A 13,282-nucleotide genomic window follows, 5' to 3' on the forward strand; every position below is an offset into this window, starting at 1 on the left:
GAATGGCATCCAAAACTAACTGTGGAATGTCGGAATGTTGTCAAACCAGCCTGGTTTCTTGCAGCTGTTGGAATATCCTGGGTTCTTATCCTGCCTGTGGCTGTAACGCCTGGGTAGCATGCTGTGGTGTTGGGGAAGGCTTCCTGGCCCACACCTCTGCTGTTTATAGTCTTGGTGCTACAAATCAGTGTTCTGAGTGATGTCATGTTCAACAGTGAACAGTAGTGAGCTGAATGCACTCTGCATTGGGGCAAGCTATGTAACAATTGAGTACTGAAGGGGGAAAAGACTCAACTTTTATTTTAAAAGTTTCTCTCTTTAGACATCCTGTAATTTGAGAGCTGTCTGTTCAGCTAAGCAGCTGTGAGAACTCCAGTTGTTCCTGAATGGCACTGAGTTGAATAATACCAACTTCCCTTGTAAAGGGAAGAACATTCATCATAGTGTTCACTGTCAAGTGACTTTTTACTGGCAGCTATTTTTAATGTCAATGGATTTTGATAAATACTGTAAGTTATTAGCACTAATTTTGTTTTTCTTCTTTCTTCTCCTGCTTTTATAAATGCAGAGTTGAACTTGGAAAACAACTTGCCAAGAAAATTGAGCCTGAACTGGAGTCAGATGCTCCAGTGACATCTCATGACAGCTCAACAAATGGGCTCATCAATTTCATCAAAAAGCACAGAGCCTGAAATCAAAGATTTGGAGGCTATCGACAATCTAACCACCCAGTACCCAAATCTGTTGTAGTTGTGCTTTTTAGCCACTTCTAACACAAATAGCACTTTACAGATGTAGCTTCTTCACTTGTTGCAGTTAATCTTGTCACGTCAAGTGTTACAAATGAAAACTAGTTTTGTGAAACCCAGAGATTGTATAGTGGCTTTCTATTTTTTGTGGCTGTTAATCTGTAAAGTGCAGCTGGTATGTTCCTCAATTCTTATCCCTCAACTTCCTTAAAGATGATCACATACTGATATTAGAAAATAAAAGGTATGATGGACGAGTAAAACTTTTTCACTTTGTATCTTGAAAGTGCAGACCTAGTAACATTTGCCTCAATGAGTGTGTAAGGTCCTCTGAAGCCAAGTAAATGAGCTGCTGTCTTTTTTGGACTGGTTCTGCTGTAAACTGGAAACTAGAACGTGTTCGAAGAATCAAATCTATGCTTGTAGATTGTTCAGATTGCATAATTTGATGCATTTGAGCAAGCTAGATTTTCTTTTTCCAATGCTACTGTGAAAAAGGAAGTTTACTAGTGTTCAGTAAAAGATCTCCTGATTATTCTCCATAAGCTGTGAAAACCCTATGTGGACAGCTGTCCAGAAGGAAGAAAGTTCCTGGGGTGACAACAATATCTTAATTTTCCAAACAGTTTAAGAGTTTGTGAAGCAAAAGCTTGGGATCACTTGCAGAAGAAATGTGGGTTTGATATTCTCCAGAGATAGTTTCTCTCACTCTTCTCAAAGCAGCATCACTGTTCCAACAAAAAATATGAATAGAGAACAGCTGAACTATTTGTAAACAAGTTGCTTATATCCTCTTTTATTCTCTACCACTGTTAATCCCTCTTTGCTAGCAGACTGGCATGCTGTGGCTATTGTTCTGTAACACCTTTAATAAAGGTAAGACACAAGCATTGAAAGGAAAAACAAGATGTTAACTGTGGTTCTCGTACCTGAACTCTTCATGGCAAATGCTCCTCTGGCTGCAAAGTCTGAGCTTATAACTTAATGCACAGGTTTGCTGCAGTATTCATTGGCAGGATCAAAAGCTTTATCTTGCTGATGTGGCACACTAACAGCTCCATAATGCTTGGCAATCTGGCTGCATGGGTTTGACTTGTTGAACTCAGACTAAATATGTATATATAGTACCTACACGCTTTGGTTTTGATCAGCTAGATCAAGCAATCTCTCTACATAAGAAAGCATCATGCCCCCTTCTAGTGGGTTCTCTTCTTATGAGGCTTTAAAACCTTTCATCCAGCTGTGTAAAAGCATGTGCTGAAGCCCACCTTCCTCCTCAATCTGTAGAGGTAGGTGAGGCAAGATCTTTCTGTGTAGATACCTATCGTGAAGGGCAAAACCTGTTGTTTTGTCTGAGTGCCTTTTGTCTGTTCCTCTTGCAAATTAGACCCCAGCAATGTTTCATGGAGAAGAAAGGAAGCAAGAGGTGTTCTTTGTTTATTCCCTAACCTTGGTATTGTTTCCAAACCTTTCTTTTTTTCTTGCAGAGTGTTTACTGATGTGAAATATAACACGTGTCAGATTGTGTGTCTCTGTGAACAAGACCGTGTTAGGGATTGGAAGGGCCCTGGAAAGCTCATCCAGTACAATCCCCCCATGGAGCAGGAACACCCAGATGAGGTTACACAGGAAGGTGTCCAGGCGGGTTGGAATGTCTGCAGAGAAGGAGACTCCACAACCTCCCTGGGCAGCCTGGGCCAGGCTCTGGCACCCTCATTGTGAAGAAGTTTCTTCTTCAATTTAAATGAAACCTCCTGTGTTCCAGTTTCTACCCATTGCCCCTTGTCCTGTTATTGGTTGTCCTGCCAGTATTACCACCCTTTAACTTGAAACACAAAGCAGCACAGAAAGATCAAGGCACTGTTTCTGTACAGTGATACTCCTGCAGTGGGGGGGAGGGGGGGTGAAAATAAAAAGTTTTATTTTAGAAGCATTTCACGATTTCTACACAGAGAAAGGCTCTGGAGGGCTGCCTAACTTCAGTTGTTGGAAACATTTCCCTCAGCACCCCCAGAAAAGACTTCAAATGGATCACCCTGCCCGCCAAGAGCAGCCTGGGCTCTGCGTGCGAGCGGGGCGCCCCCTGGCGGCGGGCGCGCGGGGCTCGCCCCGACCGGCTGCCCCGGGCTCCTGTGAGGAAACCGCCCCACAGACCGCGGGGCTCGGCCTGCTCCGCGGGGCTCGGCCTGCTCCGCGGGGCTCGGCCTGCTCCGCGGGGCTCGGCTTGCTCCTCGGGGCTCGGCCTCCTCCGCGGGGCCTGACTTTGCCAGGCCCTCCCTCTCCAGCGGGCCCTTGCGTGTTGTGAGAGCTCTCGGGGCTGCTCCTTGGGTGCAGACGTTATGTGCTAATTGATGGTGAGGTTAGTGGGATAAGTGAAGCACTGCTTACCAGCAACTTGCTGGCTCATCAACCTGGATGCCAAAATTGTTACCTTAGAGTTAACATGTGAAAATGACTGCTCTGTGGCATAATGGCTTATGGCTGTAGTCAAATACAGGATAAAAGCAGTAAAGAAGCTTTAAAAGGAGATTTTTTTTTTTCCTCTGTGGCAACTGGAGGGGGCATGATCAGAGAGATCACAGACACTGTGCAAGGGAACAGACTGTGGCTGCATTTTGAAGATGAGATGGCATAAAACCCACCAATGGTTCAGGAAGTCACGTCAATGGTGGGAGTTGAAGGCTGAGAGCCAAGAAAATACTTGTGTGTCTGGCGAGGACTCATCCTTGCCCAGGAGCGGCTGTGCGAGCGTGCTGAGGTGGGCGCTGCCCGGCTGGCCCCGCGCTGACCCGCTGCTCTGGGCTCACCTGCCGCCCCAGCACGTGTCCTGTTCAATAAAACACACGTTTATGACTCCGTTTATGGTACTTGAGCATCAGTGAGTCACCTTCAGTGAATCAATGTCAAGCCGTCTGATTCCTGCAAGAACAAAATAGATTTCTTCATAAATAGCGCTCTAGTAACGAGAAGGTGCACCCTAGTCAGTTCTAATTGGGACAGTGTAATGGGCATGGCTGAGCTCCCTGATGGAACTGTGTTGTCGTATTATGACAAGTGTGGAAGGCAGTAGTAACGTGCCTAAAGTAAGCTGAAACTTGTCAGAGCCATGAGCTGGAACAAGGTATCTGATCCTCAGCCCAGTGCATTACCCACGAGACCTACATTCCTCTTGAAGGCCTCTGAGGAAATACAGTGTGGGGATGCTTCAGTCAGTGTAAGTAGTTAAGTCAGTGACATATTTATATAAAATACCGTCTTTACGTGTGTAATGCCAATTTGACTATATAATAACTTCTCAAAGACAAAATCCGTGAATACATTTTAAGAGTTCTTGAGTAAGTAATTACTGTATTCAAGGGGAAATGCTTATATTTTTAAAGAAAATTGTGTTAAATTCATATTGTATTCCCACTGGACATGCACTTTGTATAGACTGTGTGGGTAGGAGATTAAAGGAGGAATGTTTGCACTGTAATTGATCTAAAAAGACTGTCTCAACTACTATGCAGTGAAGACATCTTCCAGTTCTTTTGTTTAAAGAGAATTAGACAAGAATAAGAAGTGATCCCCTTTGGCCCAGTTCAGTGATCTGATCCACTGGGGTTATTCTGATTTCTGATCTATTCAGCGCTACATGCGGAATTCCTGCTGACTCAATGATGGTAATGGTGTGAGCTTAGACTGCTTCAAGGCGGATAAGCTGAATAAAATTTCCTGAGCCACACCAAGAGCTTCAGTTGGACCTGTTGCTGTTCTGGAGAAGCAAAAAGCACTTCCAGATCTACCGTGTCAGTGCTGAAGCAGCCAGGCCATGAGTCTGTGCAGATCAGTCAAGTAAAAAGAAAACAGTTTTACCTCATTCATTCATTTTTATCTTTACATTCTTCCAGGCAAAGTGGTTATATTTAGATGTTCTTAAAAATATTCTGTTTTGCTGATTTCTGCTGTTATTTTTTGTTAAAAGGAAATGGATTTTGGAGAGTTTGGTAGGTAAGTACGGTGTGCAATAGAATAGTGAAGTCTAGAGCATTAAAATTTTGCATCAATCTGGTCTTGTGAAGTTTCAGTAGAATATTGACAGGGTGTGCATCTTGTCAGCTATTACGTAGATAAAAGTAAACTGGCTTTCAGCCTATGTTAACAGTATTTTAGGGACTACTGAGTGTCACCAATAGAAGTTGGGATTCCAGGGTTGTGTTTAGCAACTTGGATTATTAATGAAAATTCAGCAGAGTGTGCTTTTTATCTGCTGTCCCAGTCAAAATTGAATGCTAGTACATGTATTGCTCTACCCTCTTTGAGAGAGGCTCTTCAGGTCGTTGTTAGTTTTGTGGCATGTCAATAGATCAGATAAAAAATAGTTCCAGAACTAAACGTTTGCAGAGGGCTGGTAATGTCCAGATAACTTTACTGTGCCCTGAATTTTTCCTTTGTGTTCTCTCTCATTTTGAGTTTTCTGACAGAAGAAAAATAGAAAATTCTGAGATTGTAATACAACAGAACAAAACAAAAGTTCTCAAACCTGCTTGGAATTTCAAGAAGCATAGTCTCAAAAAGTATTTATAGTCAGGTTGTCAGTCGTGGTAGCTGGAATTTACTTGGTGGTTTCACAAGTCAACACATTTCTCAGTATTTTTCTAAACTGTAGTTTTTGAGATTTATGTAATATTTCCTCTAAGGAAATATTTTGACTCAGTGTGACTCTCCACACGGTCCCTGCTGAATGGAGCTGTCCCAGGCTGTGAGAAATCAGGCTGCACGGTGGATTCAGCTGAGCTGAGAGCTAGATGGCAAGAAGCCTTCTAAGAAGTTGGCCTGGGACCGTGCATCTGGAGCGCTCCCAAGTATGCAGCAATTCCTCGAAAGGCTGAGCTCTGCCTTTCATCATTAACAATAGCCGTGAGGGACAATATCTGGTAGAAAGATCCCTCTCACACAGGATAAAAGCATAGCATATTGTTTGTTGTTGGATAGATTTTAAGTGCTAGTGAACTATAAAAACAAAAAAAGAAAAAAAAAATTCATGAGTAACAATTCCAATAGTTTTTTGTTGAATATTCCCATGTGGTTTTGGACTAATTAAAACCACCACTTTTGTCTTTATAAGTCAATAAAGTGGGTAACCAGTGTTTAAGCAGTTAATGAGTTTGATGAGTTCAAACCTTGAATATGACTTTTCACAAAGATTTCAATTTACAGTTGGTCTAATTTATTATTAAATTTGATTCAGGGACTCCCAGACTAACTAAAGTGCTTTGCTTGAGCACAGCTGCTCATTTTAGGACTGTCTCTCCAGGCTTTTCAAGAAATGCGTCTAAAGCGGTACAATATTTTTAGCTCTATGGACAAATCTCTGTGCAGTTTTGCTTTTTTGCTCTTGATACATTACCTAATGGATGTTTTCAATGTTTGCTTTATTCTCCCAAATCCATTATAGACATTAACATAGCCAACAAAAGGGCTGTTGGCATAGCTCTGTGGCTGGATGGTCTGTGTTGTTGCAGCCGTGTTTCCTGAGCCGCTTAACAAAACCAATATTGCAAGAGATGGTACAGGGCATCATTTGGACCTCACTGGATCTCTCCATAAATATATCAGTGTTGATCTTTAATAGCCTTTTAACATAAATTACACTGTTCTGATTTGGAAGAGTTTTAATGATCTGATGCTTAAGTGATGCTTAATTCTCAGGCTATCTGCCTGCTGCCTGTAATCATAGTAGATTTTAGGATAACAAAGAAGTGAAAAAAGAATAGGCATGGGGACTTCATCCATTCTAATCTTAGAAGTATGGAGCATGGTATCAGGACTGCTGGCCAAGGTACATGTGTACAAGCTTGGGTCAAATCCTGCTTAGTTATATTTTCAGGGGATTGAGATTTTTACTGAGAAGACTTGTTGTGTCTCAGTGTATAACTAGGACTTCCTGGACCAGTGAAAAATCTCATTGACTTCAGTAGACATTGGTTTGCGCCTTGGATTACTAACTGCTATCATGAGGGGATTTGGGTGACCTGGATTATTTGGCGTAGTTATTTTTGGTTATTTCAGCCTGGCGACAGATCTACTTGTCCATGGAATGAGAGTTAAAAATGAGTCTGTGCTGAGAGGCAGATGCACACGCAAGGAACTTACAGTGTAGCCTCTACCGTCTTTCTAAACTCATTTCACAACTCTTTTCAGAGGTGGGTAGTATTCAACAATAAAAAGCACCAATTTAATTTTGAACATGTGTACCTTTGGGCCTATATTCAAGTTTTAGGAAAGGAATGATGCTAGCTGTTTGACATGGTAGAAGAGGTCCTAGAGCAGCGTTCTTCCTTGCTAAAAATGTTTTGCCGTCGAATAAGTCTAAGCTGTCCTTAAATTTGTTGGTACCTTTAATAAGAAAAAAAGAGCATATAAAGATACCTATTTAGAATATACACATGAGTTTTACATATGTAAAAATACATTAAACTTGTTTTCCTCTTTAAAGCATCAGAGATCTTCCTCCTGGGAGATACATTCCCTTCATATTGGGTGGATTTACCGCAAGGAAAGCTAGAGGGAACTTAAAAGTGTCCGGTTTTATTTAAAACCTTGGTGGTCTTTAACGGCTGCCCCGCAGTTCCAGCCTGGTACAAACTTAAACAGAGTTCTTTGTTGCTCTTGAATGTGACATAATCCTTTCATCTGGCATGCTGAATGAAGTATGCACATGGCTTTTTTGCTACCCCTGCTGGGCTGCCTTGTTACACCTTCAGAGCAAACCACCCCCCAGTAAAAAAAGCTTGGACTCTGTCATCCACCCTAATGCCAATAAACAACAGATAACTCTGGCATCTTTTGGCTTTAAAATGCTGCCCCTCATTAAACTTGTGTGTTGAGGAAGGAAACAGCTCCCCACATCATTGTTTCTTGCAGATACAGATACCGAGTACATTTTTTTGTTGTTTGCATGTTTGCTAATTTGAAGCTCTTTGAAGAATCCTACAAGGAGATCAAAGACAAAAGATTAGAACGTTTTTAATAAAGTGAAGAAGGATCAGGTTAGATCAAAGGGACAAGCTGACAGGAAATAAGTAGGTGCCGTTGTTGGCTGACACTTGCATGCTGTAGGGTGATTTCTGTGTTAATGTGAGGTCAGAAGGAGGATTGCTTTACATCTTATTGTCTCCAGACTTTGCTGACTGGGTGTGTCTTTGTACTTTGCTTTAATCTCAAAAATTAAAACCCATAAAGTCACAGTTTGGCTCAGCCACATGATTTTTCTAGTTATTTAGCTTTGATTTTGAAATAAAAATAAAATTCGAAACACACCAGCAGGGTATGGAGGTAATTAATTGATCTGCAAGGGGATTCAGCCACAGCAATATTAGTTATCAGAGGCACTGGGCCTCAGTCACCACCAGTGTCATTTTGCTGACTTTAAGGGAATTAAATTCTTACCCCACTGTCTCAAAAGGAAATGTATTTTCTTTATATATACTGAAGCCTTGTGTGCTCACAGGTTGTACCACTGTAATTAAACCAGTGCAACAAAATTAATGTAACCCCCTCAGTTTGGATGCAGTTTTTTTGGTATAGAGCTGCTAATTGGATAGAGTTTATTTTCCTGAGAGATTAGAGTGACAACATCAACTGGAACAGACTCACTGGGCTCCTGGTGATCTTTGGCATGGAGGTTGTGGTGGATGTGTGGTGGTCTTTGGCATCCTAGCACACAAATATCAGAAGGTGCTTTACAAAATACCTCTTTCTTCTAATAATAAATCACCTTTCTGCCCTATGTAGCTAGAAGATAATTTGAGAACAGTCACAGGAAAACGTGCCAATTTCTTTACTAGATGATAGGTGATTGTGTACTTGCATGAAGCTTGATCTCACCTCATTTCTTCACAGATTAAGAAAACAAACGAATGCTTGAGAGGTTTGTGTGACTTTGTCTCCGTTAGCAGGAAACCTCCTCTTTCTGAAAGGATGTTTTCAGCCAAAGGTGCAGGATTGGGCCCAAAGAAACAATACTTGGTTTGTTCCACGAACAAACGGGTTAGTAATATTACCTTTCTGCTCTACAGGAGTACAAAAGCAGTTCCTCCTTCAGCACTGGCCGTTTCTGCTGCCCTAACGCAGAACGGCACTCTGGTTAGAAATGTTATTAATATGTTATGAATATTTGTTCAGTCATGTTAAATCAAAATAGCGGGTTTTGACATGGCCTTAACAGAAAGAGCTGCACTTAGCCCCTTGCGTATTACTACAATGAGGTAATAATCATATTTCATTAGAAAAATAGATTTTTATTGTATTTTGATGTTTTTGTCTTGCAGTCAGTTATATAAATGAGTGATGACTCTACAAAACTAAGGGAAACTATTAAGTAAAATACAGTTACCTAAACTTATTGGGGCAAAGTAAAAGAAATTGGAAGAGAAGGTTAGTTTGCTTTTAGGAAACTGAGGAAAGTTTGTGAAACTCAAAGGGATGTTAGAAACAGCACCAGTGGGAAAAAGCGTTCCTTTCACTGCCCGTGCTGTGGCTGAGCAGAGCTCCTCTCTCCTGGTGCACGTGGCTCCAAGCCAAAACTTCACATACTGCACTGCTGTTGGCTGCTAGTGCAAAGGCCTTATCTAGGGTTCCTGATTAAAAGCCGCATGGCAGATTGTGTGAAGGGCTCCTGTTCTGGATGCAGTCAGGATCACTTCACCATGCAGTCAGGATTCAGTTTCGGGAGAGATGACCCTGGGGGCGCAGCACTATTAAGCTGAAAATGGCTGAAAATGGCATATGGGAAGAAGATAACCTGGTTTGATTTTGAACATTGTCTCATTTTCTGTATTTGGTCACATTCCATGGAGCCTCCTGGGCTGCCAGTCTGTTACTTTTCATGGTTGGTAAGCTCTAATTAAAATGACTTCTAAGTCAGAAATATACAACACTCAGGCAGAAGAAAGGCTGAAGCCTCCTCAAATACTCAAACTGCTTCTTTGTGGCCACTGTAACAGCACATCTGGAGACATCTGCCTCTGTAACCACTTAGTCCCTGTTGACTCCCTTGTTAGACTTGGCTTCAGTTGGGAAATATGCCCTGATATACTTCTCTTAAGCTTTCACATTTAGAAGTGGCAGGTCATTCTTTTTGAGATTTATCTGTCTAGTTAAAACACTGGATTTTTGCCTAAATGTTATACAATGCATGGAGCTGTTCTTCTGTAATAAAATACAGTCATTGGAGAAAGGCAGATGCTGATTGGAAAAACGAGTAGTGATTGGGTAGCAGAAAAATAGCAATCGTGAGGATCTTGATAGTGGACAGAAATGTCTAAATCCTGCTGAAGTTGTGAGGATACTAATGTGTCTAGCTGGACAGAAGTTCCTGGATTGTAGAAATGCAGGAAATAATAGGTCAGCTGAAATAGGAAAATCTGGAGCTGTAAATTGATGTAGTTAACTTTGTGTAATCTTAGTATATACAGCACCATAAACCTACAGGCTTTGCAAGAATATGATAGTACTGGAATGTAGCAGAAATTCAAGGTACTCAACACAGTCAAATGGTATGAAAGGAAATAGAAGAAAAGGAGAGTCGTTTAATGGACTTTGCAAAATGAAGATTAACAATTCAAGGAGAGGTGCAAAGGGGGGATTGAGCATGTTGACAAAGTGTTATGGTAACAGAACATTCGGTGATGAAATGCAGAATTCCCTGAGGGAATCATAAATCAACTTTAGTCGACAAGGTATGTTGGTTCCTAAATCAGCAGGAGTCTGGTACCTAAATAGCTTTGCAGTCTAGTCCCAGATGCTTTACTTTGGACTTTTTGCTTCCCTTTAGGTTTCATGTGGTTTTAAATTTAACAGGGCACTCATTTCCTTTTGAACTAAAGCATGTTAATAGTGTCCTTAATATATTAATAAAATGAAGAGTCTTGAAGGATAGCTTGGGATTTTTCAGAGTTCTGAAATGCTAAGTGTTCTAATATAAAGTAGAAAGCATTAAGAAAAGGTTGAAAAATGACAGGGAGCATCAAGCTGAGACTGAATAACTTTGGGATGTTTGATTTATTCCCTGCTTGAAGCTTTAATGGGTCTTTTTGTGGTTCATTAGATGTGGGGCTGCAGTGGTAGCATACTAAGAACAAATAATTATGATCCAAACACAGATACAGCAGTTCAGTTGTTGATTAATACATCAACAAAGGGAAATGTAAGGTTATCCTGTGTGGCGGGAGATGAGAGGATGGGAGTGGAGCAGCACGAGGAGCAGCCTGTGTCCTCCGAGTGGTAATGCTGGCTGCTAAATCCTGGTCCTGCAGTGCCAGGATCCCTCCTCCTCACTTCCTCGGTCCCTTCTGCTGGAAGGAAATTTTGAACAGCAATTAATGAGAAATTTTGGATCTGAGAATCTACAGGGTTTTCAAGGAAAACGGGACTTAGTAAAGCTTAAGGTTTACATGTAGCTTGTGGCAGGGTACCAATGCCTTGTGTAGTGGTGAGGCCCCACCTGTAGTGCTGCGTCCAGATGTTGAGTCCTTAGCACAGGAAAGACATGGACCTGTTGGATAGAGTGCGGAGAAGGCCACCGAAATCATCAGTGGGCTGGAACACTTCTGCTGTGAGAACAGGCTGAGTGGGTTGGGGTTGTTTAGCCCAGAGCAGAAAAGGCTCTGGGGAGACCTTAGTGCGTCCTTTCAATACCTAAAGCGGCTTACAAGAAAGATGGGAACAGACTTTTTAGTAGGGCCTGTTGCAATAGGACAAGGGGTGATGGTTTTAAACTAAAAGAGGGAGGGTTCAGGCTGGACATGAGGAAGAATTTTTTTACAATGAGAGTGATGAGACACTGGCCCAGGTTGCCCAGAGAGGTGGTGGATGCCCCATCCCTGAGGACATTCAAGGCCAGGCTGGATGGGGCTCCGAGCAACCTAATCTGGGTGAAGGTGTCCTTGCTCATGGCAGGGGGGTTGGACTAGATGAGCTTTGAAGGTCCCTTCCAACCCAAACTATTCTATGATAAATGTGCCTTGACCAGTGATATATGTCTATCATGTCTCTATGTAGGTTTTGTGATGGCTTCTGAAACTGTTGAGCATTCATTCTCCAATAACCGCACTCAGCACCTGCTATCTCTAGTTATCAAAAAACATCTTCATCATAGTAAATGATAATCTTTGGTCCAAATCACATATAAAGCTGAAGGAATGACTGGATGATAAAAGTGTTGTTAATGGCTTCCTTTTCAGGGTGAATTTGTCACTCAAGGTAGTTTGTGGGGAAAAAAACTGAGAGGCATTTAAAATTAACTATGTACAGCAAGCTTTATGATGTAGACTTTGTTTAACAGTATATCATGGTGTCTAGGACTGAAACAGTGTTGGGTAATGAGCAAAATTGCAAGCCAGAGGTGGGGGAGACCCACTTTGTCAATACATTTCAGGGGGATTAGCTGTATTTTATTTTTTCCTCACAGTTTGAACTCAGTCTGGAGGCATGCTGTGCGATTGCTGCTTTCATCATCTTGCCTTTTCTCTCTCAGTCAGGTGTTTTATCTTCAAGTGTCGATATAGTTCAAAGTACATTTAAGCCCCGGTATTACCTCTAGACTTAAAACAGTGCAGTAATGTCACTGGTATAAATGAAGGCTTTACAAGGACAATAGATATCACTATTTTAATTTTGGCAATGGAGATGACTCATATTCTCTGTTTTGAAGCAGACTTTGTATTTCTACAGAAGAAAATTATTAAATGCATGCAATTTCTGTCCTTCCCAATTGTATTTCTTGTCAAGCTGTGCTATGTAACTTAATCTAATTTTACTAAGCCTGTCACTGTAGCAAGAACACCAACATTAACAACACTAAGACTTGGTTTTCATGTTCTTGATCCTGCAATCTCACCCATAAAGATGGAATTTTGGGTTGGCGTAGAGCCCATTAGTTTAAATGTATTTCTTTGTGTGCACGGTGGTTTGATTGGGCAAATCAGTGCCATGGTCCATGAGGTCCTGCTGCCTTGGTGTCATACAGCTGCTGTCCCAGGCTGGTTGTGGTCCCACATAGGAGTAATTTTCTGCGGGATGGTGAGGACAGAAAAGCATAAGTTTGGAGAAACGTTTGGGGTTTAGCAGGCTTTTCTTCAGCACACCATTTTTTCTGCGTTTCCTAAGTTTTGGCTCTCACTCATCACAAAGGCTGTAGTCAATGAGAAGCAGGAACCCCAAAACCACCAGCAACCCGTGACAGGTCTCACCTTGAGGAAAGGGAGCAATTCCAAAGGGATGGTGTTTTAACCAGTAGTTGCTTCAAGCTCCACTTTTTTTGGAGGAGACAAGAGTGAACTTGTTTACAGCCTAGCTAGAGGCTTAACTTTCTTTTCCTAAAGCTCACAAATATTCTCAGTTTAGAGCTTTCCCTTGACTTTGCCTTGAAGGAAAATAAGCAATTTTGGGAAGGCACCAATGGGTTTTGGGTAACAAAATCAAACAAGGTAACACAAGCCCAGAGCTCTCCAGCTTCTGCTAGCACACTGATACTTGAGTTTGCCTTTGCC

The 13,282-nt window shown here is 41.7% G+C and overlaps 1 protein-coding gene and 1 long non-coding RNA gene across 2 annotated transcripts in view; one reads left to right on the forward strand and one right to left on the reverse strand.

Moving 5' to 3' along the window:
• GPI (glucose-6-phosphate isomerase) overlaps positions 1-2,278 on the forward strand; it is a 24,121-nt gene extending 21,843 nt beyond the window's left edge. The window contains exon 18 of the mRNA XM_082063250.1: positions 569-2,278. Coding sequence (XP_081919376.1) covers positions 569-692 — 124 coding nt within the window. The 3' untranslated portion in view covers positions 693-2,278. The remainder of the gene's footprint in view (positions 1-568) is intronic.
• Positions 1,843-9,223, reverse strand: LOC309444925. The gene is made up of 2 exons (XR_014185186.1): positions 3,012-9,223; positions 1,843-2,954 (listed from the first exon to the last, which is right to left on the reverse strand). It is a non-coding gene; the product is annotated as an uncharacterized lncRNA (long non-coding RNA).
• Positions 9,224-13,282: the final 4,059 nt, after the last annotated feature.

This window comes from Streptopelia decaocto (assembly GCF_964273445.1).
Source record: "Streptopelia decaocto genome assembly, chromosome: 11".
Classification (NCBI taxonomy): Eukaryota; Metazoa; Chordata; class Aves; order Columbiformes; family Columbidae; genus Streptopelia; species Streptopelia decaocto.